Source organism: Dromiciops gliroides, chromosome 2 (assembly GCF_019393635.1).
Source record: "Dromiciops gliroides isolate mDroGli1 chromosome 2, mDroGli1.pri, whole genome shotgun sequence".
Classification (NCBI taxonomy): domain Eukaryota; kingdom Metazoa; phylum Chordata; class Mammalia; order Microbiotheria; family Microbiotheriidae; genus Dromiciops; species Dromiciops gliroides.
The window spans coordinates 416,633,398-416,658,018 of NC_057862.1; the positions used below are offsets into that span (position 1 = coordinate 416,633,398).

General features: G+C 38.6%; 1 protein-coding gene across 1 annotated transcript in view; it reads right to left on the reverse strand.

Moving 5' to 3' along the window:
* Positions 1-5,453: 5,453 nt before the first annotated feature.
* The window catches only part of CEP89 (centrosomal protein 89), a 186,408-nt gene continuing 167,240 nt past the window's right edge, over positions 5,454-24,621 (reverse strand). Inside the window, exon 19 of the mRNA XM_043986041.1 lies at positions 5,454-6,899. Within this exon, the coding sequence (XP_043841976.1) occupies positions 6,578-6,899 (322 nt within the window). The 3' untranslated portion in view covers positions 5,454-6,577. The remainder of the gene's footprint in view (positions 6,900-24,621) is intronic.

Below are 24,621 nucleotides of genomic sequence, written 5' to 3' on the forward strand. Positions count from 1 at the left end.
CCCATTTATCCTATGTATACCTTGTGTAGATTTGTTTGCTTTTTATTTCCCCCATTAGATTGTGAGCTTGAGAACAGAGATTGTTTTTTGCTTTTCTTTCTATCACCAGGTCTTAGCACAATGCTTGGCATATAACAAGGCCCTAATCAATCAACTATCTATTGTTACTCAGTGTATAACTATGAGGGAATGGGAGATAAGTAGATTCAAAACTTTGTCTGACATCCTGGAGTTAATTATTGGCAGAATTTTACTAGACTTAGAATTAGGGGTTTGTTTGTTTGTTTTACCTTTTCCTTTTTATCTCTTTGAATTTCAATCCAAGTTAATTTTTTCCTTTCAAAAAATTTATAGACTATGCTCATCTCAGACAGTCTTTGTTATCTCAAAGATTTATTTTTGCTTAAGCATTCTCTCATCCGAAGGGAAAGCTAGAAGTGAAAGTCTACTAGTATTTATCTTTCTAATCTTATGTAGTCGAACATTACAGATTTACACTGTTAAAGCACTCTAATTCCTTGACATAAATTGCATCTTTGAGGATTCAAGTTATACAAACTTAGGCTCATACTCCTAAAATTAATTATGATTGTACTGCACATGTTCAGAAATGCCCATGGTTAAAAAAGTAAGAAGAAGAATTATATACAGCAGCGGCAAATAGAGATAGATTGCTACATAGTGAGTCAAAGCCATAGTGACATTCCCAATCACCAAAGGAAGTTTGTGGGGATTTTTTTGTTGTTGCTATGAGTATCAGGCATGTAGAAAAGGAAAAGTGACTTCCTTTGTCCTTAGACCCCTTTCCTTGATCATACCACACAAAAGACTATGTTTCACCCTACTGGGTATCAATAAATCTTCAGAAACAGAGTGTACCCATTTAAGAGATAGCAAATTATTGACAGAGAGGTGCTGGAAAATTGTACTCTCTAATATCGCTTCATTTTATAGCCACTTTTGCACCTTCATTCATTAATCCATCTCCTATACATATTCCCAGAATGGTCCCATACTATAGGCTGCTGCTAAGTGATGAAAAATAATTCACGAAAAATCTCATGGAATTTTCATTGCCTTCAACATGCAAGGATTTGCAATGCAACCATTAAGGTACCCTATTAAAAACAATGACAACACAACTTACCTGAGAAATAAGAGACATCACTGATCAGTTTCTTTCTCTAAAATGAAGGGACTGAATACAATGACCTTTAAGGACCGTCAGAGATCTCAATCCTATGATTCCTATGATCTATTGTTACAGGTTACTTAGTTGTTTAAACAAAACAAAAAATCCTTCTTCTTCCAGGTTCTTCCTCAAAACTTTGCCTACTGTTTTCAAGCAAGGGGTTTTTTATGATTTCCTTCCTTAGGGAAACCATTCTGCTACTTAAGTATTTCCTGACATTTTCCAGGTCATCATATGCTTTCTTCCCCTCCTACCCTGTATCCAGTAATACTCACCTCACTTACCCAATAACACTCACCATTTCCAAGCACATAAGGTGCAGTGTTATCTACTAGAGAATTGCATTCTGATAAATAAGGCACTCCATGATGTTACATATGGATGATCAATTTTCAAAGTATTAGAATACTTGGAACATAGTAAAATACATTATACCTCTATAGAAAGTAAATCTTTGAAGACTCAGAAGACTCTTCTAGCCTCTTATTTGAAGTAGGAAGTCATATTTCTAAACACCAAATTGTAACTATATTGCATATATTCAGAAATGCCAGTTAAAAGCAGGAGTTAAGAGTGCTGGGAAAATAGATGCTTACTGTATATACGGACACAGAACATTTCCTTGCCTCTCCAGCACAATTATCACCAACCACAGCCCTTAACGTCCCTGACCAAAAATGTCAAAATGAGGAAAGTCAGTATGTTGCAACATAGAGATGACAAGTTAGAGACTGAAGTGTTATAATTAGGTAGAGTAGTTGGGGTACAATACACAGCCCTGGGGTTCTGTGACATTGCAGTACCCTGGTGTTTCTGCTCCCATTTCCCTAAGTATTTCTTTATCTCCTCTGTTGGCTCTTCTTCCATTCAGTCCCTAATGAATGGCTATTCTAATTGTCCTTCTCTTCCCTCTTTATTGGGCAGCTAGGTGGCACAGTGGATAAGAGCACTGGCCCTGAAGTCAGGAGGACCTGAGTTCAAATCTGGCCTCAGACACTTTACACTTACCAGCTATGTGACCCTGGGCAAGTACTTAACCTCAATTGCCTCAAATATTCAGGGCCAGCTCCAGTCATCCTGATGTATATCTTGCCACTGGACCCAAAGGCTCTGAAGGAGAGAGAGAGAGGTTAGTGACCTTGCACAGTCCTCCCTCACTTAAATCCAATTCACTACAAGTCATGACATCACCCCAATGTAATGGTCCTCAAGAACAAAGGACAAACAACAACAACAACAACCTCTTTACTCCAAGGAACCAAACCTTTGTCATCGCCTCTATGATAATGGCTCTTAAATATAGCCTTAGTAACTGAACTCCAGTCGCAAATTGTCAACTAACTATATAGGGAACCACTCTGGATGTCCCACTGTTACTTTTTTTTTGGTGAGGCAACTGAGGTTAGGTGACTTGCCCAGGGTCACACAGCTAGTAAGTGTGTAAAGTGTCTGAGGCCGGATTTGAACTCAGGTCCTCCTGAATCCAAGGCCAGTGCTCTATCCACTGTGCCACCTAGCTGCCCCCCACTGTTACTTCAAATTAACTTCATCCAAAACAAGACTCAATTCAGTTTCATCTTAAGTGGCTATTGTGCACAAGGCACTGTGCTAGATTCTGGAGATACAAAGACAAAAACAGGATAGTCTCTACTTGCAAAGAGCTTATATACAATATGGAGGCAATAAAGAATAGTGTGCAGATTATCTATCTATCCATCATCTATCTATCTATTCAACCATCATCATCTATCATCCATCCATCCATCATCATTATCTATCATCTGTCCATCCATCCATCCATAATCTAGGTGGTATGGTGGATAGAGACCTAGGTCTGAGGTTAGGAAGACCTGAGTTCAGATGCAGACTCAGCAACTTATTAGCTCTGGGACCTTGAACAAGTCATTTCACTTCTGTCTGCCTCAGTTTTCTCAACTATAAAATAAGGACAGTAATAGCACCTGCCATGAAGGATTATTGTGAATTTGTAAAGCACCTAGCACATAGTAGGTGCTATATAAAGGCTTATTCCACTCCCTTCCCCTCCCTCTGCTCTGAGGTCTCTTCCAGCTCTAAATGATCCCATCCAGCCTAACTTTCCCCTGCTTGACAATATAAAGGTCCTGCTCCCCAAGCCAGTCTTTTTTCTGTTTTAGTCTTTTCTGTCATTCAGGTCTTTGCTTACACTATCTCCCTACCCTGGAATGCCCTTCCCTTCCTTCCTTATCCATTCCTCGGGCTCTATTGTGTTCTCTATGCAGTTGGTTTTGGATGGCCAAACGTGAGGCTTCATTAGTCCAGAGGGCTCCCAGGAAAGAAGAGGATCTGTAGGTTTTCTCCAATTTAGAATCTTGGACAACTGCCTGGGCGCAGACACTGACTGACTCGCTAGGGTCACACAGCCAGTTATGTGGCAGAGGCAGACCTGAAATCTAGCTCTGCCTGGCTTTGAGGCCTGCTCTCCTTTTATTGATCCACTAGCTCTCTACAAGTCACAGGTACTTAGTGGGTGCTGACATCCCACTTCCTCTGAGCCCTTTTCCAACTGCTCCACCTTGCATTGATTTGCCCTACCCCCTTCTACTGTACATGCTGTCTACCACCATATAGAAACCATATAGACACTGAACACAGTAGATGCTCAACAAAAACTTATTGAAGCAGTGTCCAAATTAATGACCCTCGTCTGTGCCCTGTCTAATGGGGGAACTAGGAAGAGGGAGTCCAAGTGAGGAGGGACATGGGGAACCTGCTGCTTCTACTTTCCTCAACTTTAAAATGAAAAAGTTGAACTGGATAATATCGAGCTCTGTTCCTACTCTAAATCCCATGATCCCAAGTTTTACTGGGCTTATAAGATCAGAAGTGGAGAGAAATATTGACTCATTTTATCTTTCCATTTAAAGCTTGTGGCATATAAATTCTCAAAACAGAGGCATATCCTAATGAAAGTAGTAAAAAGGGTTTTCTAGGGTTGGATAACAGAACTCTGAATGACTATTTTAATTTACAAAATGTCATAGAAAAAAAGTTCAATTTATGAAGGAAATTTATTATCAGTTCATCCTGTACAGATTTTTGGGGACACTATAGTACAAGTATATATTCTGAACTACATTGAAAATAGGTGTTACGCCTTCCTAACTTTCCCATTTTATTTGTAATATCTGTGATACTCATGTTTATGCTGTTTGTCCTTCGTTCCAAAGAGAACCATAACATCAGGGTAATGTCATGACTTGCACTGAATTGAATTTAAGTGAGGCAGGGCTGTGCAAAGTCACCAAGGTCTCACTCTCTCCTCCAAAGCCTTCTGGGTCCAGTGGCAAGATATATGTCAGGACAACTAGAGCTGGCCCCAGATGTTTTGAGGCAATGGGGTTAAGTGACTTGCCCAGGGTCACACAGCTAGTAATTGTTTGAGGTGAGATTTGAACTCAGGTCCTCCCAACTTTAGGGGCAGTGCTCTATCCACTTTACCACCTAGCTGTCCCATGTATGATACTGTCGTTAGGAAGGAAAATTATTGTTCTTAAAACTAACCAAACCACAAGAACTTCCAAATCCAATCCAATAAGCATTTATTAGACTCCAACTTGTGTACTATGTCCTTGGTTACAAAGACAAAATGAGAAGTTGTCTCTTCCCTCAAGAAGCTTACATTCTACTGGGAGAATACAGCATGAAGACAGATGAAAAAATGTACATGATAATCTGAGGAGGAGGAAAACAGGACAAGTAATGCTACGTGAGCTAATCCATGCAGGAAACTAAAGATTCTAAGATAAAGGTGAGGAGAGTGTGTGTGTACATATATACATACACATACATATATATATATTAATATTACAGCCATGATGGACATGTGCAAAGGCAGAGATAAAGGAAATGGAGGGCTGAGAGGGGTGAGAGGAATTGGACTGCAACGTAGAGTGCATTATATTACCAGTTATAACAATTACCAGGGACTATTCAGGCTGGTGAGAGGGCTAAATACCAGTCATTATGTACTCTGTAAAATACAACATTCATTTGTTTTCAGCTTCTGAACAAGTTTAATAAAGCCTAAAGTAAAAAGGAATTTTTCAATAAATAAATAATGAGATCACAGGTCCATCAAAGGACCAACATATATCCTTTTTTTCCTTAATATTTTATTTTTTCCAATTACATGTAAAGATAGTTTTCAACATTCATTTTTGTAAGATTTTGAATTCCAAATTTTTCTCCCTTCCCTCCTCTCTCCCCCCATAGCAAGCAATTTAAAATAGGTTACATATGTACAATCATGTTAAACATATTTCCACATTAGTCATGATCAATGTGTGTGTGTGTGTGTGTGTGTGTATGTATCTTGTTTTTGTGTGTGTATGTAATTTACAAAGAGACCAATGCTGGCCATATGACATGAGGCACTTGAAGAGAAAATTTTTTGAAAGGCACATGGTCCACGATTTGCATCAGTGAAAGTAATTCCCCCATACAGAAATCTTATAACAACATAAGCATTGGTCCTTGAAACATTGGTATATGGTCACTAATGCAGATACTGATATATAAGCATATGGTCTAGAATTTAGCTCTAGGAAATATCACCTTTTTTTAGTTTTTAATTCTCAAATAACTTCTTTACAACATGATAAATAAATGTCATCACTGAACTTCGGGTATTTACTAGCTTATGTGTGCCTTCATTTACATGCCAAATATTTTAAACTCTAAACAGCCAGAAGGCAGGACCATTTAAAAATAAATTTCTGCAAATGTCTCTAGTGATATAAGCAAATGGTACATCATATATGACAAGAAAATAAACAAAACTTATCAAATATCTAATAAAGTTTCATAAATTTCCCAAGTGTACTAACATGGAACACAATTTGGTCATGAGAAAGAAATATCTTACTTCTTTTGGATAAATTTTGTTATTTTACAATTTCAAGAAGTCAATACTCAAAACCATCATTGCTAAAGTCTACTGTGTGCATATACTCAAGCATACTTCATTGAAACAGCTCATTAGGTCAGAGGTAAGCGTTTTACTTAACATGGTTTACTTAGCAAAACATGACAAGACCCTACTCCCTTCTTACTGCACAATTCTTTTATAGCGGACTTCAATTTATTGCTATATGATGGTAATTAGGACTCAAATTCCTCTAATTAGGTCACTTATTTATTTGAGAAATACACCTAGAACTGAACAGTGACTACTGGGGGTAGCATATTTTATTTGATAAGAAGTATTATAAGAATTTTATAATGCAATATAAAAAAACTACATTAAATTTCTTGGACAATTTATCCACCCTTTAGATGAAGTAAAGAGTGTCACAGTTGTGAGGAGAAAAATGTTGTGCATGGCAGAATAGTACACCTCCCTTTTTAACACAAATTGGCTTCCCTTTGGAGAAAAAGTTCTGCTTTGGATGTGGTATCTTTGCTATCACTGGGTTCTGTCTGGTATAAGGTATGTAAGGAAGGCATTTCTGGTAGCTGGATACCTGTAGAAGACTTCACCTCACAATAGCTAACAGCATACCCTTCAACTAAGTCTTCCTTGGAGATCTGGTTTAAACTTGATTCAAAGGTGCTGGCTTTCTTCCATGAGTGACTCTTCTCAAGGGTGGTGTACAGGAATTCTTTCATTCTTTGGTTTTCTTTGGTAGTAGATTCCCAAACCACTTCAAGTTCACCTTCTACTTCTCTACAAGAAGCCAAAAACAGAAAGTAAAGTTTTAAATTGTTCCTTCCCCATCTGAGTCCTCTGTGTTCTGACAATAGAAATTTTTCCTTAGGAGCAATTTAAAAAATTAAATTCTTTAAATTAAAAAAACTGTATTGACATCTTTTGATTTTTTTTCTATCACCAAAGTTTCTTCCAGTTTTCTTCTCCCCCACCCCAGGAGCCATTCCATATAACAAATAGTATTTTTAAGACCAAAAAACAAAGAAAAAAGAAAAAGAAAAAAATCAATATAACTGATCAGAATATTGGAAAAGTTTCAAAATATTTGCCTTCAGCATCACTTGTGACCTTCCTACTTCTGCAAAATGAAAATTTGGAAGGGTCTTCTTATATCTCTTCTTTTGACCCCTGCTTATTCTTTATAATTCTGCAACATTCTCTTTTGATTTTGTGAGTATGTGTATGTGTGTATATATGTATGCGTGTGGTTGTTCTTTCCATTGATATTACCGTATTTATTGTGTATACTGGGGTTTTTTTTAGCTTTATTTCACTACATTGATTCATATAGATCTTTCCATATTTCCTGTATTAAGCACATTTATAATTTTTATAGCACAGTATATACATACATACACAAATATATGTATATGTTATATATATACATACATATATATACAATTTACATTTCTTAAATACTAAGGGAATTAAGGGAATTAGGGCAGCAAGTGGTTAACTGTGGGAACTGCATGAACCACAATGACTCCATCTTGTGATTCAATTCTGGAGTTAGCTCAGTTCTCTTTCTATTCAATTATAGGTCTAGTCCAACTTTTGTCCTGTGAGAAAACTTCATTCAATTGTGGAAATTGAGAGAAAACTTTGTTGCACTGTTTGAACTTAGCCCTGCATGGGAAACCAGATCACCTCTACCTGCTGTTTAGAGACCCTTAACCAAAGATGTAGGTTATGCTGATCAGAAACCCAGTCAGATTCAAATATTGATGCAAGGCATCTTCTTATATTTATGCATTTCAAGCAACCCATATGTCTTATCTGAAAACTGGCCCTGATCTGATCAATCAGTTATTGTTTCCATGTTCCTTTGATTGCTTACACATACTTTGGAGGAAAGGGACACCTCCTTTTCTGAATTTAGGGAATTATACCTGTTTGCTCTCCCCCTCCCACCTTGGAAAGTCCTTAATCTTTCATCCTTTCCGATGTTCCTTTGATCGTTCACAGACACTTGGGAGGAATGAGACACTTCCTTTTTGATTTCAGGGAATTGTACCTGTTCACTCTCTCCCTTCCAACTTGGAAAGTTCCTAATCTTTTATCCAATTAGAAATCAAAGTAGTTAATATTATATTGTTTCCTTTTGACCTTATTTGATTAATTTATTCTAATGTAGAAAAGTTTGCTTCGCTCCTGTATTTGGGGTCCAGCCCTAATCTGAAGAAAGGGCCTGGTCTCATTTGTTAGGCAATTGGCATGCATTGCTTAGAAGATCGAACTTTTATTTCCTCCGTTATTCTACCTCTCGCCCACCTCAATGCCAAACCCTTTTCAAAGAAATCTGACACAAAATTTTTTCCCCATTTGACCACCTCTCTTCTTATCCTAGGTATATTAATTTTGGTTGTACAAAAACTGCTCAGTTTCATGTAATTAAAGTTCTCTTTTATCTTTTGTAATTGCTTCTATTTCTCATTTGGTTAAGAATCTATTTCCTGGGGCAGCTAGATGGCACAGTGGATAGAGCACCGGCCCTGGAGTCAGGAGTACCTGATTTCAAATCCGGCCTCAGACACTTAACACTTATTAGGTGTGTGACCCTAGGCAAGTCACTTAACCCTCATTGCCCCACAAAAACAAAAACACACCAAAAAACAAATAAACAAAAAGAATATATTTCCTACCAATAGTTGTGAGAGGTATATGATTTGCTGTCTTTTAATTTTTTTCAGTGTCTGACATTTAATAGTAAGGTTACATATTCACTTAGAATTTTACTGGGGAATATGGTGTAAGGTGTTAGTCTAAGCTTAATTTCTGCTATACTGCTTTCCAATTTTCCCAGAGGTGTTTTTTAAAAAATCAAATAGGGGGCTCCTTCCTAAGTAATTTATGTTTTCTGCTTTACTGAACACTGTATTCTTGGGTTCCATTGTTTCTAATTCTCCCTTGTGTAGTTTGTTCCACTTATCTTTCTCTGTTTTTAAAACAATACTAGATGGTTTTGATGATTGCTGCTTTATAATATAGTCTGAGGTCTGGAAGTGCTATTCCCCCTTTCATTCCTAACTCTCCTTTATCTCTCTTATTATCTTAACATCTTTTATTTATTCCAAATTATTTTTTAAATTATTTTTTCAAGTTCTATAAAATATATCTTTGACAATTTGGTTGATATAGCATTAAAAGTGTATACTAGGGGCAGTTAGGTGGCGCAGTGGATAAAGCGCTGGCCCTGGATTCAGGAGTACCTGAGTTCAAATCCGGCTTCAGACACTTGACACTTACTAGCTGCGTGACCCTGGGCAAGTCATTGCCCAGCCAAAAAAAAAAAGTGTATACTAACAGTGGATAATATTATAATTTTTATTATATTGACATGAACACTGAATATTCATTCCTCTAGTAATTATAGTTGTTCTTTATTTTTTTAAGGAGCATGATGTAATTGAGTCTATACAAGTCTTTTATGCACTTTGGTAGATTGATCCTCAGGCATTTTATGTATTTTGTAGTTATTTGGGATGGGATTAACCATTTTATTACTGCCTCTTGGATTTTGTTATTAGTATACAGAAATGAAACTGATTTTTAATTATTTTTTAGCTTGCCCTTTTTGTGATAGTATTATCTTTGTAGGTTCTTTAGGACTTTCCAAGTAAATCATCATATCAGTAAATAGGGATAGTTTTAGCTCTTCATTACCTATCTTTATGCCTTTAATTTCTTTCTATTGTCTTATTGCTATTGTTAGCATTTCCAGAACTATATAAAATAATAGCAAGGAGAGTGGGAATCCTTGCATTACTTCTGTATTTACTGGAAAAGGTACTAGTGTATCTAGTGCATATAATGTCTGCCATATCTTTATGTTTTATGATATGCTTTAGATACTTTTTATCATATAAAAAAGGCTTTCCATGCCTATTCTTTGTAGAGTTATTATAAATGAGCATCACCTTCTCAAAGGCTTTTTCTGCATCTGTTGAGATAATGTAGTTTTTGTTTTTAATAGGATAATAACGATTGTTTTCCTAATGTCGAATCATCCTTGAATTCTTGGTATCGATCAGTCAATCAACATTTATTAAGCACCTGCTATGTGTCAGGTACTGTGCTAAGTGCTAGGAGTACAAAAAGGAGCAAAAGTCAGACCCTGCCAACAAGGAGCTTACAATCTTACAAGGGAAACAACATGCAAACAAATAAAATACATACACAGAAAGCTATATACAAGATAAACAGGACATAATTAAAAGAGGGAAAGTACTGGAATTAAGGGCTTCCTGTAGGAGGTGGAATTTTAGTCAGGACTTAAAGGAAACTAGGGAGGTCAGTAATCACAGCAGAGGAAGTAGAGCATTCCAGGCAAGGGGGACAGTCAGAGAAAATGCCTGGCATGGAGAGAAGGAATGTCTTGTCCTTGGAACGGTCAGGAGGCCAGCGTCACTGGATCAAAGAGTACATGTTGGAGAGTGAGGTTTAAGAAAACTGGAAAAATCTGTGGGGGCTAAGTTAGGAAGGACTCTGAATGCTAAACAGAACATTCTGTCTGTTAGTGGAGAAAACAGGGAGCCACTGGAGTTTGCTGAGCAGAAAAACGGCATGACTGCCCGTGTTTCAGGAGACTTTGCTTTAGTGACTGAATGGACAAAGATCTGGAGTGGGGAGAGACTTGAGGCCGGCAGCTCTACCAGCAGGCTTCTGCTATGACCAAAGTGGGAGGTGATGAGAGCTTGCACCACAGTGGTGGCAGGGTCAGAGGAGAGCAGAGGAGGCACATTCAGGAGAATGTGAATTTCAAAGGTGAAACTGACAGACCTTGGCAACAGTTTGGCTGGGGGGTGGGGTGGGGTGAGAGATATTGAGGAGTCCAGGACGACTCCTAGGTTGTGAACTGGCATTCAAAGCCTGGTTCAGACATAGGAAGTGCTCTTTTCACTGTGCCATGAAGATTCTTTGCTGTGAGCATCAGACCAACAATATAATGGAGAAAATAGGAGCACCAGATTCCTTTTTCTTGCCACAGAATTTCCATTTTCTTTCAAGTCAGCTATATCTCCTCTGTGCATCACTTTTTTTTTTTACTGGACCTGTGATTTCACTGGTCTGAGGTATTTTTTGGAAGGAAACTCCTCCCAGTACAAAGGAGCAACTGCTCAGGAACTTAAAGTCTTAGAAAGCTGCCTATGGGGCAGCTAAGTGGCGCAGTGGATAAAGCACCAGACATGGATTCAAAAGAACCTGAGTTCAAATCCAGCCTCAGACACTTGACACTTACTAGCTGTGTGACCCTGGGCAAGTCACTTGACCCTCATTGCCCTGCCAAAGAAAAAAAGAAGAAGAAGAAGAAGAAAGTTGCCTGCAAGGTTGAACACAAGCACAGGTGATCCTTATGGGTACCAAGGAGTTAAGTGAGCTGCCCTGGATCAAAGAGCCTGTAGGTGTCAAAGCCATTACTTGAACACAGATCTTCCTGAGACTGAGGCCAGCTCTTTATCCATTATGTCACACACTGTCCGTCATGTGATGCATATATGTCCCAAGGGAAACACTGCAAGGAGTCAACTAAAAGGTTTAGGAAAATACAACAGTTCTTTGTTCCATTGCTGCTGGTGAGAGGGGGGGAAGCATCAAACAGAACAGACTGTCAAGAGTTTATCCACAAAGTGACTTCTGAAAGCCTGTAAGGTTCTTTGAAAGGCAAGTAACAAGGTCACCTTGATCTATTGATCCCACTTTATGTGGTGTTCAGAAAGGGCTCTAAAGAAATAGGATCTTAAGAATTCTCTTAATAGTCCAGAGATTGGCAAGAGTTATCAGTCCCATATCACAAATCGAGAAGCTATTCCAAAGACGATAACACTCTGGACCAAGATAAGGGAAAAGGTATCATCCCATAGGCCCACTGCTCCAGACATCATTTCCCCACATATGCAACTGCTTTCTCTAACATCAACCTCCTTACAGTTTATCTTAGTTGAGCTTTTTATACAGAAGTGTTCAAAGTTAGAAGAAAGAGAGTAAAACTGACCTGGCAAAAAGTTAGAACTAAGCTGCTTAAGAACAATATTGCTAGACATTCACTTCAGATCAATGTTTTGACTCCAACTTAAGTCATTCAAAATTCAAAAAAAAAAACACAAAAGAAAACCCCACCTCAAATACTTCATTCTCCTATGCTACATAACTGGAGAACATTCTCAGAAAAGAATTAACTTTATTCCTAGATACCGGCTTTTCAACCAGGTAAAAGGTTCATAGTTTAGGCAGTGTGTACCTTAATATCTGACAGTGCTTTTGTCTGTGATATTCCTGTTCAAATTTTGGGATCAAATAAATCTTTAATGCTGTTAAAATATATCCAAAACACTTTAGAGTCACTCATTTATTGTCTGCAAAGAAAATAAGTAATGATATTTTTGCATGTGTTTTGCCATGAATTATGTAGCACAATATACCACGACCTAGAAAAATCACAAAGGGGAAAAGACTGATTCTCTAGACATAAATTTGACTTGAAAGAATAAACAAATCTTAGTTTTTACCTTACAGCTAGATGAACAATTTGAATTAAGCATTTTTAGTTAAAGAATTATTTCCTACTATCTGAAGAATAGTAGCTGGTTCTGTGGACCTGTAATTGAGACCACCCAAGTTTAAAACCTTCTCCAAACCCCTTACTAGTTGTGTGATCCTGAGCAAGGCAAACCACTCTCAACCTTGGGTTCTTTATTTGTAAAACAGGGATAACAACAGCTACCGACCTCGGAGTGCTATTTTGAAGATCAAATGTGATATACATATAAACTCCTTTGCGAACCTTAAAACACTTAGAAATGGGAGCTATCATTATTGTGCTGTTTAATTTTGTTTAAAGACTATGTACAAGAACACATTCTATTAAAAATTAATCAGATAATAAGAAAATTTCAGACCTGGAACATCACTGTCTTGGAAGCCCTGAGAAGGGAAGTGACTCGACTAGGGTAATAGATGACAAAAGAACATATACATCTAGAGAAAACAGAACATCTGGATTCCCGAGCCTGAGTGGAAAAACAATGTTTTAACCTTCCCAACAAGGTGATAAATACTTAACCATGATTTCCAAATGCAAGCCATCTGGACTGTAAATGTTGGAAGATAATGGTGTAGAATGCCTATGCGTTAGCTAAGGCCATGGCTCACAGGGCAGTGGCTTTCTTCTCTTGCTATGTGGTATAGAGTTCTTCAAAATCTCACATCTCACATAACATTAACTTATGAACGGGCTTTTCTATGGCTTAGCACAATTACATTTTATAAATGTTAGATAGTATAGGAAGATTTTGTTTTCATTTCTGCACCATATATTCTGAATGGCTGGCTTGGAAAAGGTATGCAGTAAATAGAGACCAGAAAATCTCAGAGAAAATGTACATTTAGATATGAATAACATATGGGCAAAGAAAAACCAGCGCTCACTTTAAAATGAATGCACAGAATTACTGCACGCATTTTAAAAAATAATCCACAGGGGCAGCTAGATGGCGCAGTGGTTAAAGCACCGGCCCTGAATTCAGGAGTACCTGAGTTCAAATCTGGCCTCAGACACTTGACACTTACTAGCTGTGTGACCCTGGGCAAGTCACTTAACCCCCATTGCCTGCAAAAAAAAAAAAAAAAACAAAAAAAACCCCAAACCAAAAAATAATCCACAGCTTATGATGAAGCATATATTCACATTCTCGGGAATTATTATTGACCTTTTAATCATGTAGTGCTTTTGACAAGGAAATGGCTATGTGTGAAAAGCTTTTCGGTTTTGCTACTTTTTTCCAAAGAAAGAGAATATTGGGTGCCTTCTCAACACTTCCCATCAAGTGCTCAGGCTCCTGCCTCTCTTTGTGCTCACTCACTCTCTTTTCTAATAAAGACTTCATTTGTACAGGAAGCAGGCTTGGCAGCAGTTCCAAGCACTTTGTGGATGACAGAGTCCCTTTGGTTTTCCTTCCCAAAGAATCTTAAAAATATTTTGAGGGGGCAGCTAAGTGGCACAGTGGATAAAGCACCGGCCCCGGATTCAGGAGTACCTGAGTTCAAATCTGGCCTCAGACACTTGACACTTACTAGCTGTGTGATCCTGGGCAAGTCACTTAACCCCCACTGCCTTGCAAAAAAAAAATTTGAATATATATCTTTTAGACGGTCAGACAAAACAATGGGGTCTTCACAGAGGGGCTCTGTTTCTGATTGTCAATTTAAAATATCTTTCTGAGTATGGGGTCATATCTCATTTCCAGCATTATCTCACAATATTTAATATACTATACTTCCCACCCTAACTGGACAGCTAGCTTTTTCCAGATCTCATCTTACTCTGTTCCATCTGAACTGAGGCAAACCATCCCTTATCCACTTGATCCTCTATTTCCTTTTGTTCAAATCCTTCCCTGCCTTAAAAACACAGTTCAAGATGTAATTTTTTCATGAAGTCTTTCCTGATACCACCAGCTAAAAGTGATATCTGTTTACATCCATCTTGTAGTCCTACGCCACCAGTCAATAAACTGTGCATATGCTCTTTGACCCAGAAATATCTTTATTAAGTCTAAATATCAGAGAGATCAATGAAAGAAGAAAATGATCCCTATATTTAAAAAAATCATAGCAGCTCTTTTTGTAATGGCAAAGAACTGGAAAGTAAGGGAAGGCTCATAGCTGCAGAACAGTTGAACAAATTATGGTGTATGAATGTAATAGAATACTGTTATGCCATAAGAAATGATGAAAGGGATGCATTCAGAGAAAACTGAGAAGACTGTACGAACTAATGCAGTGTGAAGTGAAAATAAAAGAATTTATATAACAGCAACAACAACATAAAGACCAATGGTAACAAAAGACTGAATAACTTGACTCAATCCAATGCAGAGAGTTGATGGTGATCTCTACTATCCACCTCCTGACAGAAAAATATTATATTCACAATAGAGAATGAGACGTACACTTTGGATAGGGATAATGTGGGAATTTGTTTTTCTTGACTACACATATTTGTTACTAATTACACTTTCTAATGATCTTTATCCCTCCCTGAAGTGCACTCCTCTCCTATAGCCTTAGGACTTTCTCCATCATGGATTAGAAACCTCTTCACTCTAGAAGCTCACTCCACCCCTGGAATACTCACACTGAAAGTATTCTCTGCCTTTGTGGCCTCTCCCTCTGATTGGCTACATCTTCCCAGAACTTCCATTAAGGTGGAGGGCCAGGCCAACCAGGTCTTCATTGTTCTCCAAGCTGCACTCCTGACTCATCTCCACAGGACTTTCTCTACCATGTCTCCTAGCCGCTTACCTTCATTCTCCAAACCCACCACCCTTCCTTTCAGCTCCTGTTTCTATATCCCTTATGTGCTTCTTGAGAGAAGAGACTGAATTTATTTCCACTTGTATGTGTATTCCCAGAGCTTAGCAGAGTGCATGAACACATGAACACAGAGTAAACATTCAATGCTTGTTGACTTGTCAGTCCACATTTTAAGACTATCAGAACTTAGAAAATCTAAATTAAAGGGTGAGGGAGCAGCTAGGTGGCACAGTGGATAAAGCACTTGGTCTGGATTCAGGAAGACCTGAGTTCAAATTCAGCCTCAGACACTTGACACTTACTAGCTGTGTGACCCTGGGCAAGTCGCTTAACCCCCATTGCCCCACAAAAAAAAATATTAAAGGGTGAAGATTTCTATTATAAAAAGATATTTCACTTAAAAAAAATTTTTTTTGTGGGGCAATGGGGGTTAAGCGACTTGCCCAGGGTCACACAGCTAGTAAGTGTCAAGTGTCTGAGGCTGGATTTGAACTCAAGTCCTCCTAAATCCAGAGCTGGTGCTTTTATCCACTGCGCCACCTAGCTGCCCCTTTAATTTATTTTTTTATTTTTTTATTTCACTTTAAAAAAGGATTCTTTGCTGGCTTCCTTTAACTACTCTCCATTCCTAGGGCAACACAAATTCAGTTCAATTCAGCAAACATTTATTAAGGATCTCCTGCCTAGTACTGGGCTATGTGCTAGGCCACAATCCGGGGACAGGTCCCCAAAAAGCTGATATTTCTACAATAAACATTTGATAACTCAGGAGATAGTAAATAACAAATATCATAAACTTAGTAGAAAGATTCCTTCCCTTCCTCCCTTATCTATTTAGCCATCCCATCATATCTTTCAGAACCCTGAGTTAGGTGGCTGCAAAAAGATTCAAGGTTCCTGAGCCCTCACCAAATTTCACAGGCCTTTCTCAAATTGCAAAGAAAGAAGGGCCACAACAGGTGACTAAAATGACTTGAAGGGACTCCTCACCACAAGCTGCAGCGGATGAACTAAAGTTTAAGAGTTTGCCACACTCAGAAATGATTCTGAGAGAACTGTTCAAGTTGTATTAAATGACTACAAACAATTTAAGCTAGAAGATATTCTCATATTTGTGCCTCAGTTATAATACTAGAATACTTTAAGAGCTATAATGTAGTCAGCAGAGTCAGCACAACTTCCTGTGCCAGGAATTCCTCTACCAATGACAGACAGGTCTGGGCACCCCACTCCCAAATTATTGTTAATGAAAGTAATTGTGGGGGGAAAAAGCCACACACCAGTAATTCCATATGTAAGCTACTGGGGTGGATAGACGATGGCTCTTTAAAATTAGGGTTTGACTGACACTAAGTGCTCTAGGTGAGTAATAAGCTCTAAAGAAAGATCATATGACAAGTGAAACTAAAAAGTTCAGAAGGACTTATCAAAGTGCAATTAAACTGTGCTCAAGATGATTTTCTAACAACTTTTCTGTCAAAGGTCATGCCAGAGAAGCAGAATAGGAACACAAGCAAATAAATATTTAAACTCAAGTAGCTGGTATGTGAAGAGTGCTCTCTTTAGTTGAAATTCTCCAACATGAACTGAAAACCTCTGGGAAAAATTGAAGCATATTATGCAGTTGGAAAGGAGGTAGGGCAAACTAAGGCAGCCTAACAATTATCAATAACTTATGATGGTACTTAAAAGTATGGTTGTAAAAATTAAACAGGAGACAGTTGTTTCATACAAAATAAGGACACATATTTAGTTAAACTGCTCAAATGGAAAAACCCAATGTCTTCAAAATTTTAAGCAATTATGCTGTTAAAATCTCTGAGGCAGAATAAAGAAGACAGAAAAGGATATCAAGAACAAATCAAGCCTGTATTTGTGCAATGCACCATGCTAATGAATGTATTCAATTCTTAAAGAAAGAAATGTCCCATGTAATTAGGAAACTCCTCTCTAATCAGAAACTTTAAATATGGGTCAAAAAATTTTAAAAGTAGCTTTTACAAAGTATCAACCCAACTACTTCTTTGCTCAGGGAAAAAAATCACACATTAGATAATTGTTAATTAAGCCTGCATTCATGGGGTAACTACCTAAGTTGCAAAGTAGAAACCATGCTAGACTTGGAATCAGGAAGATGGGAATTCAAAACCTGCTTCAGAAACTTTCTAGTTCTGTAAAATAACAGGGTAGGACTCAATGTCCTCTAAGTTTTCTTTTGGATCTAAAACTATGATCTTATGATCTGCAGGTTAACATTAATTAGACACATGCTACAGGTTGTCAAATACAGCAGGTACTATAGTTCAATAATAATTCGCAGAAATTGCCTACTTCTTTATTTTTTTGTTTTTGTTTTTTGGGTGAGGCAATTGAAGTTAAGTGACTTGCCTAGGGTCACATAGCTAGTAAGTGTTAAGTGTCTGAGGCAGGATTTGAACTCAGGTACTCCTGACTCCAGGGTCAGTGCTCTATCCACTGCGCCACCTAGCTGCCCCAGAAACTGCCTACTTCTAATCTTTATTCTTCCAGTCAACTGTCAGTCAGTCAACAAGCATATTTAGGCACTTACATTGTGCCAGGCAGGGTGCTAAGCACTAGGGATACGAAGAAAGACAAAAACAAGGTCCATGCCATTAATAAATCACATTTTATTGAGAGAAGCAACATTCCACTGAGTCTGAAAGGAAGCCAGAAGGTCAGCGATAAGGAGAGAGCACATTCCAGGTATGGGGAACAACTAATTAAAAGGCAAAAACTCGGAAGATGGCATCAAGAGGGACAATGCTGCTGCACGGAAGGGAGGAAAATGCATGATGAGTGAAACAGCAAGAGGTTTCCAGGTGGTGAAAGGCTTTAAATAAAAGACAGAGGATTCTACAATTGATCCTGGAGGTAACAGCGAATTACTGGAGTTTACTGACTAAAGGGGCAGCATGGTCAGATACACACCTTAGGAAAACCATTTAGGTAGCTGAGTGGAGGATGGATTAGAGTGGAAGAAAACTGAAGCAGGAAGACTTATTATAATAGTCCAGGTGTGTGAGGTGATGAGATACTGGACCAGGGATGGGGCTGTCTGAATAGAGAGAAGGCAACATTCACAAGAAATATTGTCAAGGTAGAAATGATGAGACATGACAATATATTATATATGCATGATGACTTCAAGTGAGGGACCTAAGATGACACTGAGGTTGTGAGCCTGAGGATTTAGGAAGATGGTATTGCCCTTGACAGTTGTAAGGGAGTTTTTTGGAGAGGAGAGGGTTTTGGGGGAAAGATAATGAGTTTTGTTTAAGACACTTTGAGTTCGAGGTGCCTAAGGGGCATCCAGTTTTAGATGTCCAAAAATCAGTTGGTGATACAAAACTGTAGTTCAGGAGAAAGGTAAATGTTCGATAGATAGATCTGGGAATTACCTTTGAAAGAGATGATAATGGAGTTAATAGGACCTGATGAGACTGAAAAACAAGATAGCATAGGGGGAGAAGAGAAGAAGACAGAGCCTTAAGGAATACTCATTTTTAGCAGGTATGATCTGAAGATCCAAAAAAAGAGAATGAAAAAGACTAGTCAGACAGGTAGAAGGAGAAGCAGGAGAGAACAGTGTCACAAACTTATAAAGACAAGAGACGAGTAAGGAGAAGAAAGTAGCTGACAGAGTCAAAGACTGAAGAGAGGTCAAGGCAGAAGAGGAGAAAAAAAAGACCATCCATCCTATTTGGCACTTAAGAGGTGACTTTGGAAAGAACAGTTTCAGTTGAATGATGAGGTTAGGAGTCAGACTACAAAAAATGAAAGAAGCAAGTAATGAGAAAGGATACAGAGGCACCTCTGGTAGACAGCTTTCTCAAAGAGCTTTAGTTGAGAAGGTAAAGAGAGATATTGGACGATATCTGGCAGGGATGGTAGGATGTGATGGTTTTTGAAGGATAAGGAGGTATGGGCTTGTTTACAGGCAGCAGAGGAAGAATATATATGGATAGTGTGAAGAACCAAGAAATTGGGAATGAAGGATGAAAAAACTGGAGGGAGGAGATGGGGTGGGATGGTATCAAGAGGGTATATGGGGGGGGAGGTTTGCCTTGGCAGGGAGAAAAGCCACTTCTTCATGTGAGATAGGGATGGAGAAAACAATTGGGAAAGATCTTTGAGTGCTGTGAGATGAGGAAGAAAAAAAGAGACTTTAGTGAATGGTCTCAATTTTTCCAGTGAAGTATTGAAGCAGAGGGAAAGGATACCATGGGAGGCTGGAGAAGGGATGAAAAGGTTTGGAATAGCCCCTGTGGTGAGTGGGATAGGTAAGTGATTGAGAGGTACACAAGAACTATTTTGCTGCCATGAAGACCCAGTTGAGTTTATGTAGCATAAATGTGTAGAAGATGGTTTCATGACTTTCTCTAATTTCATTTGGAAACACATGAATAGGAGCAAAGGTGGCAGCTGAAGGTAGTAATCCAAGGATGGATTTTAGCCAGGTATGACTGGATAAAGGTCAATGGGACTGGGGATTAAAGTGTATAGGAAAGTGCAGAGTTTAACTGATGCACCAAGGACTAAGGCAAAAAAGGAGTGTGACTAGTGAAGCAGTGAAAGCCTGGACAATTATTGTGGGTTAGAGGGATTGGAGGCCATAGGAAGGATGAAGAACAGGGCTGGAAGCTAAAGACAGAGGGAAAGATTAAATGATAAAATATTATCAGATAAAGAATCTGGAAAGGGCCATGGGAACCAAGAAGTATTCCAACTCCCCCATCAGGAATAGGAAGGAGTATGAATGAATGTGCAACCAGGATAGCTGGCTTCTCTTTGTGGTCAAACATGGTGGCTAACTGAAAGTGGCCAGCTCCATGCTACGCCTGCAGGACCCCAGCGCCCACCTGCCATGGTCCACCTTCCACAGCTGACAGTCTTCAACCTGGATTATACTCTCTAGCCCTTCTGGGTTGACACACATGTGGAGCCCACATTCCACAGGAACAGGGATAGGAGTGTGTGGGAAAGCAACGAGAACATCATTAGACTGTCTGTACCCAGAAGTGCCCAACGTACTGGAACGTCTGTGTGGCCTGGGGGTGACCATCTCTGCTGCCTCCCAGACTGGTGGGATTCAAGGAGTCAATCAACTCTTGGAGCTTTTTGAGCTCACTAAGTATTTTGCACACAAGGAAATATATCCAAGCTGCAAGGTCACACACTTTGAGAGATTGCAGCAGAAGACTGGTATCCCCTATTCCAAAATGATCTTTTTTTATGACAAGAAGCGGAACATTGTAGATGTCAGCAAACTGGGTGTCACCTGTATTCATGTCCAGAGAGCAATGAGTCTGCACACTCTGACTAAAGGCCTAGAAATATTTGCAAAGTCCTGGGATGAACTCTCAGATTCAGCCCTGCAGATGGGATCCCTAGCCATGCACCCCAGCAGGAAGAGAATAAGAATGGAGAATGCATTTTCAGGTCATCTGTGAACTGTAAAACACATTTGTGCATGAGCATACAAGACCCTAAGTCTTCTTTGTGCTCCTGTGTATGGACTGAGACCACCCAGGACTGATTCAGATCTTTGCTTTCCCAGTGCTATCTGTTTCTTGATGTGTCTTCACAAGACTCCTAGCTCGTGGCAAATAAAGCTTCCTATGACATTTTAAAAAAAGAAAGAAAGAAAAAAAAATGGCAACCAGTATAGGAAGGAGGTGCAGGATGCAGGTTCATCAGAATGGCACCAGATCTGTGAATACCAGAAGATGAAAAGAGGGAGAAAGGAAAAGATTTAAGATGAAATCAAGTTCCTTAATTATAGACTGAACATTCCAGAGAGTATAGTGGAAGACGTGGGAAGATCTTGAGTGGGACATTTTGGGGATAGGGTTGAGAGGTATCAGAATGAGGGAATAGGCACAACTGGGGATGGGGAATGGACTTCAGCAGCCAGAGATTCAGAATTATGAAGATGAGCAGAGTGTGCGGGTGTGGCAGTATGCTAACCACTGAGGAATGAATCAAAGTAGAATATCAGTGATTAGAAACAGTTTGGTCAATGGAAGAAAGTGATTAGACTTTTCATGGTCCCCCCTCAAGATCCAATCTTGTGGCTGGTGGTAATGTTGTCTCGTTAGGCCCCAGGAGGCTTGCTTCACTGAAGGCAAAAGCAAGTGGAGGAATGCAATAGCCTTGATTCCACACTCTCCCTCACCGCACATTTCCAATCAGTTGCCAAAACTTGCCACTTCCACCATAAGACAGTTTAGACAGCATCTTCTATAAGAAACCTTTCCTGATCCACTGAATCTAGTGCCTTCTCTTCCAAACTATCTTGTATTTAATCGCTTTGCATATATTTGTCTATTGGAATATTTGTATATTATTTTGTAATTATATATTTAATCACTTTATATTGGTGCTATGTATATTTATATATTTACTTGTCTCCCCCCCCCCAATTAGAATGCAAACTCCTTAAAAGTTGGGATTATTTCATTCTTTGTACTTGCATCCATAGGCATTAGCAAGCACAGTGCCTGGCACATAATAAGGTGTTTAATAAATACTTGGTGATTAATGATTGATTGGAAGGGGAATGTCTCTAAGAATAGTGGGATATGGAGAAGGCTTCTCAGAGAGGATGTCATCTGTAATGGGCTTTAAGAGATATGTTAGTGTGGTAAAGTAGATAGATACTGTCTAAGGAGCCAGAGGGTCTGTGTTCAGATCCTGCCTCTTACGCTTACTCTTATTGAAGGCAATTCCTTTAACTTCCATCTGTAAAAAGAGGAAGTTGGACTACATGGCCCCTTCCAAATCTAGAGATATGATACAGGCTTCCAAAATGATGGTGCCTCCATGGAGTAGATGGAGAGTTAAAAGAAAGAAAAAAAGTCCACAAAGCTACTCACTTTGTTAATTTTACCTTCTCTAAGAAATATGTGGTTCATTCACTGGAAATGCTTTGTACTCAAAATATGTTTCAAAAACCATCAAGGCTTCAAGCACTGTTTTAAAGTTTTATCATCATACCTAGGTAGTGATAGTACCTAGTCGCAAATATTTTAAATAGAACTTAAAAGATACTTTCAAAAGGATGCAAGCATTTTAGAAGTCACTGCTCTGACCCTATAGATAAAAATGTAATATTTGGAGGCTTTAATCTTCATATCTTTTTGATGCTCCCAGAGGAATGAGTCACTTCTCAAAAAAAGAGAGAGACGAAATTATTCTTTAATCAGTTCCTCAAATCCAAGAGAGTTAGTTCTTAAATCTCATATAATAATGGACAAAATCCTACATAACCTCTGGAAGTGTCAAAACAAAACAAAGCAAAAACAATCCTACATGATGGGATCATGTCATCTGCCCAAAAGTTGCCCCATTGCCTACTGGATAAAATACAAATTCCTAAACTTGGCCTTCAGGGACCTCCCAGGTGTGGCTTCAGTCCACCTCTGCAAGCCCTCTTTTCTTTCTCTCCAGAGGAGGCTGCTTGATGTTCCATGATTCACCTCACCTTCTCCCTGTTTTGTGTTCACACAAACACAATGACCTCCAACAATGTGGACTGAAACCCTTCTCTTAATTGAAGACCCAGGATGGATGCTACTATTTCTACAACCCCATCTCTAGTCACTCTGGTCAAACCCTTCTCTTCTCAAATCTTCTGAGATTTTTCTACTTTGGTTTAGAGTTATCAGTGCATACATTCCATTGCTCCATAAAAGTAAGGACTGCATCACTTTTTTTTCCCCCTGGGAAATGGGGGTTAAGTGACTTGCCCAGGGTCACACAGCTAGTAAGTCAAGTGTCTGAGGCCAGATTTGAACTCAGGTACTCCTGAATCCAAGGCTGGTGCTTTATCCACTGCGCCACCTAGCTGCCCCGGGACTGCGTCACTTTTCATTTTGCACCCTCACCACCTAACATGACACTCTGAACACAGAAAGCACTTAGTAAATTCTAAACTGAAATCACAAATACTATGATGTAAGAAAATCCAAAAAACTGCAGAAAAAAGATCAAGTCACCATCGACCAAGCATAGAGTTAATTTCAACTTTCAAAAGGTTTCATTTGGCTGATTTCCCCACTGCCCAATGATGTTAATCATTAAAATGTTTCATCAATCTAGCTATAAGTCAAGCTCTTCCATGCAGAGGAAGATGGCTTGCTGACCCATCAGACTTATCTTTAATTAATGCTGAGAGGAGTTTAGGTGTATATGAAAATGATAAGAGTTGAGGACTCTGTTGGAAATATATGACCAAAAAAAAGTAAAGAACTGGGACTAAGCTGTGGTACTTGGTCACACAGCAACTCTTTAAGAATATAATTTTCAACTCTGGTGGAGGAAGTCTCTCAGGGGAGTTCTTTACACCAATTGAAATCACAGATTCAAAACAAGTGTTTTCTTCACAATGACCCTGTGATGCATCTAAAAGTACTAATGAAATCAACCACTCGAACTTTCCTTAACTTCAACTAGTAGATATACAAGATTAAGTCACATTTGTTGAACAAACCACTTCCCTCTTTCCCACGCACTACTCATTAGTATGATTATATAGTCATGATTTAAAGTATATAATAAATTAAAACTAATTTTAAAGTATTTTGATAAAATTTAAAGTGTTTTTAAAAAGGCAGTCCTTCACTTCTAACATAACTACCAAACCATGGGATACATTATTTAAATTTGTTTTTTGCTGACAACACTTTTCTCTGGGTTGCAAAACTACATAATTACAGTGCTAACTCAAAACCATTATCATGACTGCCAAGCCACACAGATTAGTAACTGTATCCTCTAACTAACTCCTCTAACCCCTTCTTTCTTAACAGTGAGGACCAAAATAGAGATAGAAAAAATCTTACAAGGACAGACATTCACACAGCTTACTAAATACAGGAGTCTTTTTTTAAAACAATTTCTGGAAGGTGGATTATTAAAACAATTTTAGAGAGACTGGATTATTGATTGATCTGTTTTAGGAGACAACAATTAGAGACAGAAAAATCTGCAGCTACTAAATTTTTTAAAAAGGCTTAGGAGACAAAAATGAGTACTATAACCTTGGAAACTGTACTTAATTTTCAAATTATCTTTGCATTATATAGCTGTCTATCTAATCAATATGTATGGAATTACTTTAAGGAAA